Here is a 20,055-nt window from a genome sequence, read left to right on the forward strand (position 1 = left end):
CCTAGGCCTCTCTGCCTGGGCCCCAGGTCTTCCCTTGGAAGCCTCTGTTCTGCCTTTTGGGATTTTCAGTTTTCATATTCCATCACGTCAGTCTTAGGATCTCCAGCTAAAATCGAAATACACTGTTTAGACACCTTAGAAACCAAAGCATACGGAGGACGATCATCATGGTGACGTCTCCCTCTCAGCTAAATCAAAGCTTCATGGAGTTGGTTTCCAGCAGTAGACAGAAGTCACCTTTTCTTGAGACCAGATAACTAATCAAAATCAGGGGCGGTCTCCTGGATTTTTTTTTCCTTTTTAAAGTGAACTTGTGTGTGTGCATGTGTGCCCAGTCACTCATTCATGTCAATCTTTGCAACCCTATGGACTGTAGCCTGCCAGGCTCCTCTGTCCATGGAATTTTCCCAGGCAAGAATACTGGAGTGGGTTGCCATTTCCTTCTCTAGGGGATCTTCCCCTCCAACGGATCTAAACTGCATCTCCTACATTGGCTGGCAGGTGGATACTTTACCACTGAACCACAGGAAAGCCTAAAGCAAACTTAGCAAAATATATGTTTGAATGAAGTACATTTCAAAATATGTTAGTTTTAATGATTACAACCACTTTTTAGTATTTTGTGTATTTCTTTCCAGACTCCTTTTTATAGTTGTATTTAAAATAATTTGAATTCCATTGCTTTCTTCAGTTAAATATTTTACTATTTTCATTAAATAAATGTATGATAGTTATGTAAATTAATCCAACATCAAGAGTTCAACAGTTTCCACCTTTCTTGAGACATGTTGCATGGGTAATTGGAAATGATAGATTAGTAAGTAAGTCCTGGTATTCAGATGGGCTTATGTGGGGGACAGCCTTCACTTGGGCAGTCTGACCAGGCTGTCGTCAAGTCAGGTTGAATTTTAAGGTTCAATTTAAACTTTGAGTTGCCGCAGGTTTATAACTGACCAGCTAACATCCAGGTTGCCCAGACCAGTGAATGGTCTTGTCTCTCAACCGGAAATGTCCTTGAATTTTGGAACCTATCTCAAACTCCAAACACCTGCTAACACCTGAGGTTTTCAAGTTTGCAAAAGTACCCCAAAGTTCCGTTTCTTTTTTTACACTTTCTAAAACTCTCCAATCCTTTGTCATGCTCCATTCAGAATGTTAAAGAACCCTCTAATCCCCTAGATGGGGAACCTGATTTGAAAATGTGAAGTGGTATATACCTTTATGCTTACTATCATTAACATTTGCAAATGTCTGGCCAGACCCTGCCACCTGAATTAGAATAAAACCCCCAAGACAGTCCTCAAATTTGATGCTTTGATAGACATTTTCTATGGGCTTATTGCAGACCTCACAGAAGGCTAGGTAGCTCATATCATCAGAATACATTCTCCTTCAAGATGAAGTCTGACTCCTCTAGCTCCACCAACCATAGGGAAAAGTGAAAAAATATAACTGTATTTAACTCCCAATCTACAACCCCAGCTCAATGTAAAAGAAATTCCAAAATAAGAAATAAAGTGAATTCTCTCCAAAGACTCTCTGACAGTCCACAGATGTAGGTCTGGCATGATGCCCAGAAACTTAGATGGGTACAATTTGGTCACATCAGGTTAATTTCTTTTAACATCTCTAAATATATCCTCTTTGGTTGCTTTCAGCCTACAGTACTGCATCAACTTAATTCATGGATTTTTTTTTTCAAAGTAATTGATTTGACATGTTTATTATGACGGCCAAGCATGTGACTGATTGACTAAATGTTTCATTTTTCACTCCGTGTTTGGCACATACCCCCGGACACTGTAATTATCCTACCCTTTTTGTCTCTCCTCATTATATGTGAAATGCAGAGAGAGGCCACCCTTTCTGATTGAAAACTGATATTCTCTTTCAGCCCTTTCATGGAGTGCGCTGCTTTGCACACAGGGCCTGAGTGTGAAAATACATGAGTTAGCCCTGATTTGTAAATTGGCTGTCATCTATGTTTCCACAGTTGTCACAGGCCCGCTGATCTCAATTTCTGTATCTTGAAAATGGGAATGACAAATGTTATCCTTTTCCAACATAAAGCACTACTGTTTTGTTGTTGTTTTAGTTGCTAAATCATGTCAGACTCTTTTGCGACCCCATGGACTGTAGCCCGTCAGGCTTCTCTGTCCGTGGGATTTCCCAGAAAAGAATACTGGAGTAGGTTGCCATTTCCTTCTCCAGGGGATCTTTCCAACCCAAGGATCAAACTCATGTCTCCTGCTTTGCAGGTGGATTCTTTACCACCAAGCCACCCTATTGGAAAGCACAGATATAGTATCTCCATCAGTATAGAAAGTTCTGCTGGACTGGGCTGTCTGACATTGACAAATCTTCCCTCTCACAGCTTCTCTAACTGGCCTTAAGTCAGTCTTTACAGCAACATCAGGTGAATCCATCTCACACAAATGAACAGCAGTCCAAAGTAACAGTGCGTATGTAACAAATGACATATCATACTCCTCTTCTCCCACACCCAGCACTAGTGGCTAAAATTAGCCAAAGTACATGCAGCAGAGAGATTTATCAATCAATAATCAATACCTAATTTTAAAAAGAATTATATCATGGGACAGAGTCTAGAAATATTCTGTTTTCCTTAATATGTGAGTCCCTGTAGATCCATGGTCTGGATATCCAGGATTTGAGTGCCCTCCCCCATCCTCTTATCCCCTGATTCCTCTGTGAATTAAAGATTGATTTTATTATCTGCCCAGTTTCTCCTTGTTTATGGCTTCACATCTATTGGATAAAGAATGCAATGTTAGCAGATATTTAAGTGTTTTGCATGTTATATATGCAAAAAAGGTAAGCATCAAATATAAACACAAGCTGATTGACTTAAGATGCATTGTTTTCATGCCTTATTTTATTGCCAATCTCACATATCTCACATCTAACATGGAATAGGCCTCTCACAGTCATAAAAGGCCTACAAACCAAGCTATTGAAAGAGTAATATTTAAGCACAGCATTCATAAAATAGCTAATGGTATTATAGAGTTGACAGATACCATAGAACTGTCAGAGAAATGGATGTTGAACCATCTCCTTTCAAAAATAAGAAAACAAATCAAGAGAGGGAACCTTCCTATACTGTTGGTGGGAATGTAAATTGGTACAGCCACTGTGGAGAACAGTATGGAGGTTCTTTAAAAAATTAAAAATAGAGCTACTATATTTTGCAATCCCACTTCTGGGTGTATATCCAGAGAAAAAAATGGCCACAAAAGATAAACGCACTCCAGTGCTCATTGTGGCACTGTTTACAATGGCCAAGATATGGAAACAACCTAAATGTCCATTGATAAAGGAATGGACAAAGAAGATGTACATATATACGACGAAATAGTGCTCAGCCATTAAAAAGAATGAGACAATGCCATTTTCAGCAAGATGGCTGGATCTAGAGATTGTTATACTGAGTAAAGTTGTCAGACAGAGAAAGAGAAATATTGCATATCTCTTATACATAGAATCTAAAAAAATGATACAAATAAATTTATTTACAAAGTAGAAACAGACTCACAGATTTATAGAATGAACTTATGGTTGCCAATGGGGAAGGGTGGAGGAAGGGATAGGTAGGGAGTTTGGGATGGACATGTATTCATTGTTAATATTTAAAATAGATAACCAACAAGGCCTACTGTATAGCACAGGGAACTCTGCTCAGTATTATGTAACAATCTAAATGGGAAGATAATTTGAATAAGACTAGATCCATGTATATGTATAACTGAATCACTTTGCTATACACTGGAAACTAACACAACATTGTTAATCAACACACTCCAATAAAAAATAAAAAGTTCAAGAAAAGAGAGGTGCAGCGCTGCAGTGACTTGATGAACAGTGGAGTCAGGATTTGAATCCAGCTCCCAGACCTGGACCCTGAGCTATTTTTGGACACCTTGTTCTTTGCCCTTCCGTAACAAGGAGAATGAAGAAGAGCTAGGAGGGCAGGAGAAGAAAGCTGGCTTCTCTCAGCAGGAAGGTGAGTCCTCCTGGTACCTGGCCAGCACCTCGGTGATCCTTGCATAGGAGACAACATTTCTTCTTAGCCTGAACCAGCATTTCATTTGTCCTATTTCCCAGAGTAACCTAAATGCCAACCAATGGGATTTCTGGCACCACCACCATTCTGGTATGTCTTGGTTAATTTATTTATTTCTTTACAAAGCCTTCCTTGTGAAAAGCTCCAAGTTCTCTAACCCCATTTCTTTCAAATGGCATCTAAGCATTTACCTTGAGGATTCATAGATATGATTTAAAGGGTCTGTAAATCTCCTGAAAAAAAAAAAAAAGAAATTCAGTTCTCAGTCCATACCATTTATTAAGTTATCAAAGATGTCTACGATTGAAAAAGGCTAGAATCTGCCATAAAGGGAAAAGAGAAAGATGCACTTTAGAACAAAAAAATCGCTGTACCCAGGAAAACTGGTATAATGGCCAGGCAGTATGATAAACACCAACTTAACAGAGATAGACAATGGAAATGAAAGAGAATATAATGCTCAAAAAGCCAAGGAGAAACAAGGCTGAAGATACATTTCCCTTATTGTCTCTTCCTTCATTTATTTTTCCAAATCCAATGACAGCAGCTACTAACTCATGCATGCTCAGAGAACCAAATGGAATCATGATTTTACCTCCCATTTCAATACCTGAGGAACATATATCTTACTACAGTCTTATTCAACTGAAATGATGGAACTGAGAAACATCCTGTACCAAACAGCAATCAATATTCACAGGAACCTGATTTACCAGTTATAATTTTAGACTAAAATGATATTAAAAATTTCATGTGAGAATACAAATCACAAATTTTAAAAATGCCTGTTGAACTCTTTGACATAAATCACAGCTATATCCTCTTTGACCAGATTCCTAGAGCAATGGAAATGAAAACAGAAATAAACAAGTGGGACCTAATTAAACTTAAAAGCTTTTGCATAGCATAAGAAACTATAAACAAGATGAAAAATCAACCCTCAGAATGAGAGAAAACAATTGCAAATGAAACAACTGACAAAGGATTAATCTCCAAAATATACAAACAGCTCATGCAGCTCAATACCAGAAAAACAAACAGTGCGATCAAAAAGTAGGTAGAAGACCTAAACAGACATTTCTCCAAAGATGACATATGGATGGCCAGAAAACACATGAAAAGATGCTCAACGTTACTCATTACTAGAGAAATGCAAGTCAAACCTACAATGAGATATCACCTCATACTAGTCAGAATGGCTATCATCAAAACATTTACAAACAATAAACTTTGGAGAGGGTGTCGAGAAAAAGGAACCCTCTTGTACTGTTGGTGGGAATGTAAACTGATATAACCACTATGGAGAACAGTATGCAGATAGACTCCTTAAAAATCTAGGAATAAAACTGTCATATGACCCAGCAATCCCACTACTGTGCTTATATCCTGAGAAAGCCATAACTGAAAAAAAACAGGTACCCCGATGTCCATTGCAGCAATATTTACAATAGTTAGGACATGGAAGAAACTGAGATGAATGAATAAAGAAGATGGAAGTTTGGTACGTATAACCATGGAATATTACTTAGCCATAAAAAGGAATGTACTTGAGTCAGTTCTAGTGAGGTGGATGAACCTAGAGCCTGTTATACAAAGTGAAGTTAAGTTAGAAAGAGAAAACCAAGTAACATACAGACACATACACATGGAACGTAGAAAAATGGTGCTGATGAACCTATCTGCAGGGCAGGAACAGAGATGCAGACATAGAGAACAGACTTTGGACACTGCAGGGGAAGGAGAGGGTGGGAATAACTAAGAGTAGCACTGGAACATTTACATCACCATACGTAAACCAGATAGCGAGTGGGAACTTGCTGTGTAAAACAGGGAGCTCAACCGGGTACTCTGTGGCAAGTTCTGATGGGGGGTGGGGAGAGGTTTCAGAGGGAGGGGATACATGTCTATTATGGCTGACTCACGTTGTTGTATGGCAGAAGCCAACACAATATTGTAAAGCAATTATCCTCCAATTAAAAATAAATTTTCTAAAAAAGTTAAAAAAAGAAAAGCCTGTTGAACTAACAATACGTTGAACAAGTTGAGCCACTGGGATGCTGGCCTGAAGAATTTGACTGTTAAATAATACAGTTCACCTGGTTTTCTGTATTGTACATTTTTCAGGGGCTCTGATGATCAGTATCAGCCTGCAAGAAGAGCAATGTGTAATAACCATGACTTGATGGTAAGTATTCTAGGTAAGAATATTTTGGTATATTTTAAAAGAAGCTCTCACTGGTGTTGACTGACTTAAAGATATTTAAAAATATGACACCTTATAAACCTCTTGCACATTTAGAGGCAGAATATAATGATTTGTATATTTTATTTTGACTTTACATGCGGTGTTAAAAACCCAAAGTACATATTATTTACACATCCACAATACAAGTTTACAAGATATCTATACATGTTAAAGTACTCTATAAAACAGTATAGAGCCACTTCACTTTAGGGTTACTTTTTATGCCGTACCATTAAAAAAGATACAATCTGTGTTTACCTTTGCACAAATGAATAAAGCATTTAAAGATTAAATTAACAGGATAGAGACTAGATTTTGTGTTAGAAATCTCAACATAAATACTGATAGAACTCACATTACAAACTACAAGGCAGCACAATGTCACAAAATGTTATCCGGGTTCACATACAGTTACTGTTCCATTTTCCGCACGCCAGGATTAATATTGGCAGGGTGAATTCAAACAGGTTTGTCGGCGGTGGACTGAGTAGTGTTTATTGTTGGTTGGTTTAATTTATTATCAATCTGTATTATTTTAGTTTCAAAGCTGAAGTGTTGCAAAAACAGAAGTTTTAGCTTTTGAGCTTCCAGAGACCTCAGGGAATCATGTTCTTTATAAAACAATATTCTCAAAAGAAAAGAATAACTGCATCCGTATTCTACATTCTGTATAAAAATGCTCTGGTCTTTTGCAACCCATCCTCCCCCAAGTAATAAGATATCATCACAGGAAATCAGTTGAACTTATTTGTCTGACTAAGTCAGGAGCATTCCTCTGCCTTGATACTTTCTAGATGAGGTTCAATAAACCGTGGTGTGCAGCATATTAACTGAAACAGTCGTCAGGGTTGCACATCATCAACTGTAAGTGGCTTCTGCAAAACTACGAATAAATGACTCTATATGGTTTCTGCAGGTGTCACATTACCCGGGAAACCTCATTTGACTTCACATTATCACTGATTCATCCTTAGTGAAAGCAGGAGTGGAATGTTTATCATGGCAAAGGATGTAATGCGGCTATCTGGATGGATTGCTTTACAGTTAATTGTTCTAGGTCGTTGTTATGATTTTTTTGAAAAGTCTTTTCAGGTGCTGGTTGAAAAACATGTACAACTGGCACTCAGTAAATGATGTGCTATACTGAAAACACTTGACGTATTCGAGTACTTCTATCATTCTCATGAATAAGGCACAAAATGCACAGATTCAGGTAAACTCACATGTAATATTTACAGTATACTGTCGTTACCTGCATGACTTAGGAGAAAGTTCTCACATCACACAACACAGACAACATGATTGCACCACTGTTAGGTTCCCATAGACTGTTCCTGTTAAGCCAACTATGAGCCTCTCACATTCCCTTCTTTTGTCTTCTGTTTTGTATGTGTGTGTGGTTCTTTTTTTTTTCCATCTTGGGGTTAGAGGGGAATTAAAACAAGAGGAATTTTACTACAGGGGAGAAACCAAACACAGTAAAAATAAAACCTTGTTAGTGTGTCCAAGGTTAACAGAGTCACTGGGGCTTGGATTCACAGTGGACTGGTGAATTTTACTACTGAAACTGGTGGATAAATTAAGGATACCTCTTAACGTCTCTATCTCCTTAAGCTGGCAAGACTGTAATTGAAGTTTCAGTGAATAGCAGCACAAAATTACTTAGTACTCTTACATTCTGGCACTGGGTAACATGGAAGTCGAGTTAATCATTTTGACTGTCAAAATCAGCCTTGGTTTTCTTTCTCAAAGCTGAACCCAATGGACTGCTGTGGGAAGAAATTATTGTCTCTTGTTCAGTCATGCGCGATGTAAACAACTCCATAGCACAAAAAGATGCAATGGGCACCGAAACAAATGCTAGTGGGGACAGAACACACACACACTCACACACACTCACACACACTCACACACACATGCACACACAACACAGTTCCTTGGTGGCACGGAAAAAAATGCCACACATGAAAAAGATGCTACAGTTTGGGTCAAAGACTGAATTTTTAGCAAATTGTTTGGTAATCTACAAGTTCGTTTCTTTGAGACATTACCTTTTTTTTTTTTTTTTTGACATTTGTGCAAGAGGCAAGGTGAATGCATACATATTAAAATGTTCACATTTAATGGGAAGACCACACAAAATGGCAGTCTAAGTTGAACCCATTTTCAAGTATTTGCTCACAGACAGATTCTTCTGAGCACTGGATCAGCTCTTTATACTGGTTACAGGTAGCCCCTCAGAGCCACACATCTCTTTAGCTTCAAACAAAAGAAATGGAATGACCAGCACCTTCCTTTGTTTTCAGGCAAGTACACAGAAGCCTTGCTGCAGTAGCTACATATGGCAAGTTCTGATGTTGCCAAAGTTAGGAAGAGTTTCTTTGGCCACTTGCTTCTCTTGAAATACAAGCGAGTCTCTTTTCTTAAGGTACCCTTACCATATCATCCTCTCAACAACATAGACAGGATAAAGCCACACAAGGAAGGGCACACTTGAGGCCTAGTAAGTGTATTTGTTCAGTGGTCTGACGGAGGTGGTTTGAGGAACAAATGAAGGCTTTGGCGGCACGTCAGGTTTTAAGGACGGTGTCCTCTTTAGTCCCGTCCGGGGAAGGGTGCCATTACTGGTGTAGCTGCTCTGTCTGGAGAGGGAAGGCTGTAGGTGAGCACTCACTGGTGCTCCCTGAATATAGTCCACCTTTGGCCCTGCAGGGGTGGGCACGTACCCTCCACGGTTCATACTAGGCTGTCTAGATAACAAAACACCATTTGGTGAACTTAAGTTTTTAGGCATAGCCGATATAGAGTGCCTCTGGGAGGAATTTTTATGGTAACCCCTCTGTCTTTCCAAAGAAGTCATCGGAACTCCAGGAGTGGTGGGAACATCCACTCGCTTGGTTGGGCTATTTCTGGGAAGAGTCGAGGGAGGAGAGTAGAGAGATGCCTCGCGGTTAGGGACCTTGGGCGGGACTTCAGACATAGGTCCCACGGGATCCAGCATTAGGGTCTGGTGGGCCATCTGGATGTCTCCCATGATGGCTTTGGGGTTACTGTTTGGGTCATTTAGATGCTTCAGGAGATCATTGAGGGTATTTCTGGAATCCACAGAACGCCGGTGATCTCTTTTACTGGATGACTTTGTAAGAGGGTGGTCAATGTTTTGAAGCTTCTTTTCAGCTTTGTGAGCATTGGAGTTTGAGAAAGAAGTGTTGTAGTCATGGGTAGCATTAGGAAGAACAATGGCGCTGGGGATATGCCCGTGACTTAGTGGGGAATGTGGTGGAGGACTAGAAGGAAAAAACTGGGGGGTTTCTTTCCTTGAAGCTCCATGGCCATGGGCCTTTTCTGAGTGGCTCTTCATGGCCTGCAGGGTCTTCTGGTGAAGCACAGGCGTAGACTCAGGAGTGGGGAGAGCAGCCAACTCAGGAGGTTGGCCTCGATGGTCCATGACCATGGATTTTGTATCTCCATTGGGTGGCAGCTCTTTCCGACTGGTCAGCAGGTTACTATATAATTTGGGAGAATCGATATTCTGTTGGTATTCCTTGACGGGGCTGTCAAAGAGACCATTCAGCTTGGCAAAACTTCCACTGGAGTCTGTGCATGACTGGGCAGATTCTGCATCTTTATGGATCTTTCTGTTTTTCCGAACAAACATGTCACGGTAACAGTAGACTGCCACACCTGCAATGAACGCACCCAAGACAAAAGCTGCAAAGACACAGGTGATGAGGACATTCATGTGGACCATCTGGTTGGCCTCTCCAGACTGGACTTCCCACCGTACACCTGCAACAGACACACAGGAGAAGAGTCTGAGTGGGGAGCTTCTTTAAAACTGTATTAGCCAGCAAATGGCTTGCCTTGAAGCAACACTACCTTCACATGGTCCATATGCTTAGCTTGGAGAGTGAGGTGGACTCCCAAACCTCATATTTGTTTCTTTAATCACAATAGGGTCCCCAGAGACACTTACAATTGCTACAAATAAAGGATAACTCTTCCATTGATCTGTATTATGTATTAGTCTTTTCCCTTCCAATCCCTTTTAAATAGCTGTTATATAACATACAAAATTTTAAGCGTTTCTATCTAAAAATTAGGGCTAGAAATTATATACTTTCTAACTGGCCCATTTTAAATTCATAATATGTTTTTCTTTCTCATGATTTTCTCTTAATTCATAAATCAGCATTAAAGGGCAGTTACTGGGATTAGGGAAACGTATGAATCTATATAAATACACATTTTGGTAAAATAATTATGCTAAGACAATTATGCTCTTCTTAATTAGCATGAAACTATATAATTTGTTCACAAACTAAAAGCATCTGCTTAGTCACTGTTAGCTACAAATACAACCTTTCCTGTTTGCTTTCTTTTTCATTCCATCTTGGAGTGAAGCACTCTTGAATTGTCTGCTATGAAAAAAATCCAGACAGTCTAAGGAAGTATACTATGTATTAGAGTTAAATGATATTATCCAATTGTCTTGAGATATTTTAGGAAATATTTAAATTAGACTAGAAGAAGAAGAATTAGTTTGTAATTATTGCTTTTTTTAAATGCAACCACAGACATTTAGAGATGTTAGTTTAAGAGGTATCCAAGTCTGTTACATGCTATAAACACAGCTATCCCAGAATAAGATAAGTCAGAGTGAATTGAAGATTCTGTTGCTCTAGGTTAGTAAGTACTAAGGCCTTCAAACATTAGTTGTTTTTAATCAATTTTGAGGGCAATGGAATTCAGTGGCAATGTGAAAGACAAAGAAAAGTAGAGAGAAATGGAATCATGAAAGAAAATAAAAGAGGAAGAATGATTATAAAATTGTTTACAATGAAAACATAAAAATCCAAAATCAACAGACATAAATCATAAATGACAATGCACTGCCATAAAAACTGATTGGAAACCTGATACCACAGTTTAGTAAGCACTAAAGAACAGATTTTTTTCCCCCCCCAGAGTCATAGATCTTTAATAAGGTAATTCAACAGGCAGCTATTTGATAACTGCTTCTATTATGGGACGAAAATGATAGTTCCAGACAAGTGCTCTGTTATGTTTTATTGTGTGTGGTATTCGAACAACTTGGTGCCTGGCATATATCAATACTTCTCAGATCACATTGTAAACTGGAGCTAAACAAAAGACTGGGAAAGGCTCCTAAATAAAACAGCCAGTATCAGGATATTTGCAATTAATGAGTTTTGTTTTGGGATGTTGCCCGGGTGGCCCTCGGCATTTTCTGATATCCAGCAGGGTCCAGCTTCTTGAGACAGAAGCCAACATGGGTTAGATTGTCTGAGTGGCTGTTTCATCCACTCTTTCAGCTTTCCACCTCTGTCGCTGTTAAGGAACGCACTCCACATAACCACAGAAAACCGGAGCGACCGCGGCCAGTGGAGGCGGTGATAATAGCAGAGGTGGCTCCATCTGGGTTCACTTCCATCCATTCCTCAGAGATATTAGGAATCAGGTTTCCACTCAGTGAGAGATGAGTTCCCTGGTGAGGCCTTACCCTTTGGGATACCTGATAAAGGATCAGTAAAATCAGAAGTGTTTGGGTCATCTTGAACTACAAATTTCCGGGAGCTGGTCAGTTTAGGTCTCCAGGTATCAATCACTTTAGGTGTAATTTCTGGGATACTTGCCATTGTGGTAACAGAAGATGAAGATACCTCCATGTCTGTGGTGGCAAACAGATTTTTATTAACGTGGGTAATGTCAGCCCATTGTTTCTGACTGGACTGTTGTATTTTCAAGTAAAGTTTAAGCAAATTTTATGAGAAAGCCTGTTCGAGGATTTCATCAAAACACATCTAAGGAGATTACACCAAATCCCTTTCTTGCAAGGGAAAAAGAAAAACTAAAAATTAATCATAAAGACACATTAAGCAGATTTCAAATTTGAAGACACTCAAAATACTCCTACTGAAACCTCTGGGGTGATTAATGACACTCATGGAAAAGGTAATATGAATCCCACAGACTGTGATTTCCTCATCTTTTTGTGGGACAGCATCATTTCATTTCTTTTTGTGTATTTTTAAAAAATAATTTTGATTGATGGTTGGAAGCTGTATATCTTTCACTGGGGAACCTAGAGTGTAACTTCGTCAGAAAGCACCTGGTTGGTTCTGCATAAACACTCGATTTTGGACTTGACAAGCAGGCTGTCCTGCTTTAGCATAGACCTCCGGCCCATCTGTAGATTCCTGAGCGCACTGAGGGGTCACTGTCCATGGGGAAGCACTGAAGCTTTCCAGAATGCGCGCGGAGTTTTTTTCCCAAAGAGTAAGAGGCAACTCATGCATAAGAAATGGCATTTATGAGCTGATTAAGGGTGTCCTGATACATAGGATCTACCATTCTTTTCTCCCCTCTGAGGAATGAAACAGCTAGTGAATTTTAGAACCAGCGACAGGATCGGGAATAACTTAACCTCTTAGCGCGTCTATTACTGAGTTCTGCCAAGCAGATTTTCCATCAAAATGGAAGTGTATGATTTTAGGCGAAAACTCTGGAGACCCAAATTCAGACTGGTACAACGGTCACAGATGCAGACTCCAGAACAGATGAAGACAAGGCGGGGGCGGGGAGGCACAGGGAACCCAGTGGACATCTTAATACATCAGAAACCAGCTTCATTCGATGGGGACCTTCTTCACACCACTGAGATCACAGCATTCAAAGGTTCCAGGGATTACCACAAACCATTCCAAAAAAGATCTCTAAAATTGATAAATACACATTTTGGAGAAATGTGTATTTGTTTACTAGGTCTTAGGAAAGGTGAGGAGAGAAGGGGGAAATAATGAAGTTCTGCCATCCATTAAAAATAGATGGCTGCAGGGAACATTCACGATGCGCAGGGGTGAGAGAAGAAAGCTCAGGTGGACGGGCGTGCAGCTGGAATGCAGCCTATGTTAATCCATTGGATTTTTCTTAAGGATGTGCGCCTTGGTCAATGATGGACTATTAACATGCTACACAAGGTGAAGTGCTGAGTAAGAAAAAGTCTTTGGGACCATCGGGGGTTATGAGTCAAAGCACAAAAATGACGGGCTGCCAAACTGCGCAAAAGGAGGGGAGAAGGGGCTGAAAATGCTGAACTGAAGGAAAGAAAAGGTTTGTTAATTCAAAAAAATGAAAAAAAACTAACCAGATGTTGGACCGCCAAATATTTTGTAATCTGGTGTAGTTGAAGTAGGCAAAATTTCTAAAAGAATTAAAGGAACAAGTAATCAGTAAGAAGTAACCAAAAGAAAGCAAAAATTTACGAATTCCATTAACTCAAAAAGTCAAAAGAAAGGACTATAAATTAAAAAATGAACCTACTGGTTAGACTACCTTTCTCTAGATTTCCTATGGAATTGTAAATGGCGAAGGTAAAAAAAAAAAAAGTAAGATTCTTCTCTAACTTATCCCCATGATCAAACAGCTCAGCTTTTGCGAAGTTCAAGTTAAATGCTAGGTGGCATGTGTACTGAGTCATTATATAAGGCTGATTGTAAAACAATGTTCACGTGCAAATGTGATCCAAAAGAAGCGCCAGGAGGGAAAGGAAGATTCGGTCTTACCGTGGCAGTCCCCTAGATGGGCCGTGTTGCCATATTCTGTGTCTTGTTCAAATCCTCCAGCGCTGTGGTTATGGAAAGCAAACAAGTCTTCAGTTAACAGCCTTCATAGGAACACAAGTGAGAACCAGAGCAGAACCAAGAACACAGACAGATTAGTAAGAATGAGCAGAGAGAGAAAAATGGACATTTCAACATAGCTTGCTAAGATGAACACTTGTATTCAACATTTAGTAACTAGAGTGTTTAAGAGAGCAGAAGGGAATTGTTTTCTTTCTCGCCACCTATCCTTTTCCCTTAAGTATTATACTGTCTACAATCTCCTTTTCCTGTCATAGCTCCAGATTTTCTGTTTTTCTTTCTCCCATACAACAACAAAAACAGAAAAAAGGAAAGAAAGAAAGAAAAGAAAAAAGAAAGGTAGTGCTTTGGAATTTTTCTAAAATCCCTAGTTTTAGAGGCCCTGGAGAAGACAGAAACACATCTGGAGAAGATCTCAGTTAATGTGACAAAGTGTACTTACAGCATCGCTGGGCTCACTCGACCACAGGCCCCTTGGCTTAACCAGCCACAGTATGGGTCTCGAGATGCAATACAAGACCTGTATGCAAACAGACAGAAGGTAACCTGAATTTTCTCATTATCAAAGGTCATGATCCTGAAAGACCCAGGGTAAGGAAAGAAACATCAGCTTACTTTTTACATGATCCATAACGCTCACAGCGACTGAGGGGGATGCGGATAACGCAGCTAGAGAACGCCACATATAAAGCATGATGGTCTTTATCCAACTGTAATGAGATGACCTTTCTGTCCTCCTCATTTTCAGCATTGCACCTATATTGTGGGAGACATTTTCAAGGTAGATGTTTAGTAAGTCAAGAGCTATAGGAACTAGGCGAGGCAAGTGGGGTTTGGTTTTTGCAATTACTGAGAGCTGGGGAGGTGTTAAGGAATACTCTCAGTAGCAAACTACGCAAGTACACAGTTTAGGATGTGATAATTATGTGATTCATCTTCTACTGCTTTGCATGGTTAGTTAAATTTCAGGCTGGACAAAGGGTTTTTTAAAGACTGGCTTCCTGTTCTGATGATAGAAGGGAATTGCACTTGTGAAGAGCATGTTAGGCTATAGGGAAGAAAAAGGATAATGTTCTAATGCATTTTAATCTTCCTGTGCTAACTATTTCTAGATCTCTCCTTAGTCTTCTTTGCTCCATTACTCTCATCTATCTCGTTTGTTTTAATGGTTCATATAATTTTTTATATCAGTGGTTGCAAGAATTATGGGGTGTGTGTGTGTGTGTGTGTGTGTGTGTCTATCTGCAACCAGCTGTAGCATAGTTCTGGATGCAGCATCCTGAAATAGATCTGTAAGGTAAGAGGAGTGGGGTAAAATATTCTCATTTTCCATAGGTGACAAGGGCTGAATTATTTTTAAATGTATCACTGTCCACCCTCCAAACCCTGAGACTCAGGCAAACACCAAATCCGGGTTTTTATTTCAGTGAGAAAAACAAACAAACCACAATACTAATAAGCCAAACCACTACTAATTTGAGGCTTCCCTGGTGGCTCAATAAGTAAAGAATCCACCGGCAATGCAGGAGACCTGGGTTCTATCCCTGGGTTGCAAAGACCCTCTGGAGAAGGAAATGGCAACACACTCCAGTACTCTTGCCTGGGGACTTCCATGGACAGAGGAGCCTGGGGGGCTACTGTCAATAGGGTCACAAGAGTGGGACATAATTTAGCGACTAACCACCACCATTTCTGCTGCTGCTGCTGCTGCTAAGTCGCTTCAGTCGTGTCCGACTCTCTGTGAGCCCTACCAGGCTCCTCCGTCCATGGCATTTTCCAGGCAAGAGTACTGGAGTGGGGTGCCATTGCCTTCTCCATTTCTACCACTGCTAATATAGAGGGCTGAAAGGAAATGACTAGATGAAACAGACGCTGAAGTCTCAAAAAGCGTTCTGGTATAATACACCTACTTTGCATGGTTGTATGCTTCAATCTCTTCCAGTAATACGCTGTCATTCAAAGAGAAAGGGCTGGTCTTCGCCAAAACTTTAAGCACCACGCCAGCTTCTGAGCCAACAAAGATGACTGTGTAGTTCTGGTGGGGTCCGGCAGAATGGTCGACGGCGATGGCCGTCAGTCTGTACCTGCCAGAGGAGGTGAATCAGGTTAGACAGGGGGCCAACAGGAAGGGGGACTACTGAACGGGAGCGGGCCTGCGTGTCTGCCCAGTCTTACCTGATCCGAGTCTTTGTGAACCAGGGTTCGTCGGCAATGGGTGGGACGGCCGAGTCCATCAGGGGGTGGGATTTGATGAATGACAGGGTTTCATCCGGGAAATCGATGGAGGTTTTATATGCTTCCGCAAGACCGTGCTTTGCACAACAGCCAGGCCTGAAAGGAAAATAGTGTGTTTTCCCCTCCTCACAATTTGTATCTAGGGAAAAGGTGTCTATTCTGGAAGAAAACGTTAAGAGAAGAAGGAGAGTGAGCCAAACTCTCTGAGTAACATTATTTCCACGAACTCTGTGGGCTCTCCACATGCAGGCTCTCAGTCATAGTCACTGAGTTTCTATCTGCGGCGCTGCACAGGGACACCCTTCCTGGAGAGGGAGGGGGGCCCAGCTGCTCTCTGAGGATGCATGCTTCCAGTGACCAGACGGCTTTGTTCCAGGGCTTTGTCACTGGAAGCATGAGGAAAGGACAGAAATCCTTTCCGTCTTTATTGTTTTCCTACCTTGGCTTTGGTACTTTGTCTTCAGGGACTGCTGTCCAAACAGAATCTGGAGTTTTCTGTTCTTTAAACCGTCCTTTGAATACTTTTTCAATGTCATCCATGCTAAACGCACAGACTGCGGAACCAGGAATGCTGAAAAAGAGGAACAGCATCAGGGGACGGCGGACCTGTTCTGGGTTCCCACAAACAAGACACAGAGCGCCTTCTGAAGCGCTGAGGGTCGGTTCTCACCTGTTGAGCTGTGTGGTGAACACCCCTACCACTGTGGGAATGCCATTGATTTGTATTATGTCTGTAATAGACTGCAGAACATCAAAGTAGAAAAAGGAATCTCCGGGGACAGAACAGTTAAGCCGAGCCTTCAGAAACGAAGTCCAGTGCTTCTCCAGGACGCGCTGGGAGCCACCCATGTCGTTTTTACATATGCGGGCCACACGTGAATAGACAGCCTGCCCAGGGCACAAAAGCAAGGCGACAGGATCATGAGCATGGAGGGAGAACAGGAGCAAAAAGCTGCCAGATAAGGGAGGGACAAAAAATGATAAAAGATACACGTGGTTGAGAAGACTCCAGCAGCCTTCCCTCTAGGCATCTGTAGAGTAAGAATGTAAATTGTATTTACCTGTGAGAAAAACAAAAAAGGAGGGCCATTTTCCTGTTCTACCAAACAAGCTCCCTAAGAAGTGAGCCACTGGGCTGCCTGGCTGGATGGAAACCATTCCCATACTTCATTCCCCACTTAGCTTCTCATATTGTTAATGAAACGCACCGTCCTTAAACCTGGCATAGAAGGAGATGCAATATTTTAGAATCTTACGGACTTGGACTGAAGTACTCGTCAATGAACAGGGGCCCTTCCTTTCCATCCTGCCTTTTGACACTAAGAAAGAACAGCTATCAATAGATTTCTAAAGAGTTAAAGAAGCATCCATAGCTCAAGGGTGCCTGCAGCACATTCTCTGTAGTAACAGGAAAAAATAAATAAAACCTTCTCAAGGCTGCTGTTCCCACTCTGGCCATTGTTCAGTTATTTCCCAGCAACTATTCTCTTGCTAAGCAACACAACTCTCTGCACTTGGCCCTGAATGCACTGAGTGCTGGAAAACATGCAAAGACCTACCAAGGTGGGCTCAATTCCATGCAATGCGAGTGCACAGGCATATACTTGCCTTGCCTAAGTTGTTATGTTCTACAGCAATTTCTCGAAAGAAGAAATAGACGTAGTTTCCGTATTCTATGGCATGCAGAAAGTGTGGCTCTGAAAGAGAAAGTGAGAACAAACTGGTTCCTGAAGGGTAATTCAATTAGCATCATAGCCCGACTGCTAGGCATGACTGACAGACATCACACTGCTACTTTCAAGCCAAGAACTTTGATATGCCACCAAGTTTCAGGAGTCCCATTATGGGTATGTTGAAGCTTTAGGGAACCCAGAGTCTTTAATGTTAGCTAATGGACTAGAAAAAGCCTACAGGGAACTGAACTACAGCAAAGGTCTTTGTTTCAACAGATTTATTCATTAACCTATTTAGCTAGTAAAGGAAACTTTTTATGTTGAAAATTAAAAATCTTGATTTCTAGACTCCAAAGAACAAAATAACTCTGAAGATATGAACCAACAGTTCCCAGGGTTAAACTTTCCAGGATAATTAGAAGGAAGTGGGCAAGGAGTAGTGCGTGCATTTAGTTAGGCAAATGGTACACAGAATGGTGATTTTTTTTTTTTTTTGAGGTCACCTAAGATAGAAATCTACTTTCTAGACATAGCTACTGGTCTCCTCATTTCCCACTAATGCAGCCAACCAAGAGCTTGTACTGGGCTCTAAATTAACAATATAAAGTCATGCACTGAACTTTCCAATGCCAGGGCTCCTGTTCCCATGTACCCATCCTGCCACCCCTGGCAATACTGCTCTTCAAATGTACCTTTGATCCATTTGGAATCATATTTTATTGTACGAAGAGCAGATCCATCACCCATGCTTCGATAAATAACAGCATCACTGGCCAAGAAGTCAGCCACTGTGGCAGAATACAGCTTCCCATCTGAAACCAAGGTTATAATTTAAATAAAAATAGCCACAGTTATCATAAGTGTATTATCTTATGTATGTGCTAAGTCATTTCAGTTGTGTCCAACTCTTTGCAACCTTATGAACTGCAGCCTGCCAGGCTTCTCTGTCCATGGGATTCTCCAGGCAAGAATCCTGGAATGGGTTGCCATGCTCTCCTCAGGGGATCTTCTCAACCCAGGGATCAAATCCACATCTATATCTCTTGCACTGGCCGGCTGGTTCTTTACTACCAGCGCCACCTGGGAAGCCCATGTTTTCCCATGTAGTCTGTTATATCCTTTGGAGTGTTTTCACTGACATCATTGCTATATATACAAATAAATCTAAAACCTGATGCTCATAATCAACTTGTGACAGGTTGACCTGTATTATCTAAGTTTATAGATGAGAACTTGGAGCACCAAGAAGGTAAGCAACTTATTCAAAAAAGGCTTCCCTGGTGGCTCAGATGGTTAAAGAATGTGCCTGCAATGCAGGAGATCCAGACTCGATCCCTGGGTTGGGAAGATTCCCCTGGAAAAGGGAACGGCTCCAGTATTCTTGTCTGGAGAATTCCAAGGACAGAGGAGCCTGGCAGGCTACAGTCCATGGGGTAGCAAAGAGTCGGACATGACCGAGCGACTAACACTTTCACTTTCAGCTTATTCAGGGTCACTGGCCTAACAACAGAGCCAAGTGTCCGAATACTTATAATATGCTCACTTATAATTCCTCTTTTTTGAAAATCTGTTCATAGCTTTTAGTCTTTGAAACACTCATGTCAAGGTAGCTATTCTAGTTATGAGCTTTTTTCCTTCCTTTAAATTCCTCTTGCATCTTCAATGTCATTAATCATTTATATTCATTACACTAAAGAATCTTACCAGCAAAAAGGGCAACATTAGTTTGTCTGGCATCAAATGGGCATCTTGCCAGGCCACTAATTTCTTCTCCATCATACTCTAAGGTATTCAACTACAAAAGAAAAATAAATAGCTGGTGTCACATCTGTTCAATGTACATGTTTGAAGGCAATACTGCTTTATTTGTACTGAAATTCTATGGGAAAAATTCTGTCTTTATTCTTTCATAGTGTTAGAGATAAGACACATTACTAGATTTATAGAAGAAAGGATTCGACACTAACACCATACCAGTAGAGGAAGAAGACCTGATTAAAAACAGCACATTGTATAAAATATACTTACCTTATAGTATCTACACATGGGATTAAACGCATTGGTGCCACAAACAAAAACCATCTCATCGTTTCTTGGAACAAATACTTTAATAAAGTTGTGGCATTCATCCTAAAGAAAGTAACAACGACACTA

The 20,055-nt window shown here is 40.6% G+C and overlaps 1 protein-coding gene across 15 annotated transcripts in view; it reads right to left on the bottom strand.

Moving 5' to 3' along the window:
- Window positions 1-6,393: 6,393 nt before the first annotated feature.
- SEMA6D (semaphorin 6D) overlaps window positions 6,394-20,055 on the bottom strand; it is a 58,450-nt gene continuing 44,788 nt past the window's right edge. For 5 of the 15 annotated variants that reach the window (XM_061428860.1, XM_061428861.1, XM_061428864.1 and 2 more), the window contains exons 6-19: window positions 19,930-20,031; window positions 19,606-19,696; window positions 18,594-18,713; window positions 17,837-17,925; window positions 16,899-17,116; window positions 16,668-16,799; window positions 16,169-16,324; window positions 15,904-16,077; window positions 14,609-14,749; window positions 14,436-14,513; window positions 13,916-14,016; window positions 13,498-13,554; window positions 11,854-12,021; window positions 6,394-10,118 (exon numbers count right to left, since the gene is read on the bottom strand). In XM_061428860.1, the coding sequence (XP_061284844.1) occupies window positions 8,830-10,118; window positions 11,854-12,021; window positions 13,498-13,554; window positions 13,916-14,016; window positions 14,436-14,513; window positions 14,609-14,749; window positions 15,904-16,077; window positions 16,169-16,324; window positions 16,668-16,799; window positions 16,899-17,116; window positions 17,837-17,925; window positions 18,594-18,713; window positions 19,606-19,696; window positions 19,930-20,031 (2,916 nt within the window). In that variant the 3' untranslated portion in view covers window positions 6,394-8,829. The remainder of the gene's footprint in view (window positions 10,119-11,853; window positions 12,022-13,497; window positions 13,555-13,915; window positions 14,017-14,435; window positions 14,514-14,608; window positions 14,750-15,903; window positions 16,078-16,168; window positions 16,325-16,667; window positions 16,800-16,898; window positions 17,117-17,836; window positions 17,926-18,593; window positions 18,714-19,605; window positions 19,697-19,929; window positions 20,032-20,055) is intronic. The other 10 variants (XM_061428867.1, XM_061428866.1, XM_061428865.1 and 7 more) reach the window with 10 other exon arrangements.

Source organism: Bos javanicus, chromosome 10 (genome assembly GCF_032452875.1).
Source record: "Bos javanicus breed banteng chromosome 10, ARS-OSU_banteng_1.0, whole genome shotgun sequence".
NCBI lineage: Eukaryota > Metazoa > Chordata > Mammalia > Artiodactyla > Bovidae > Bos > Bos javanicus.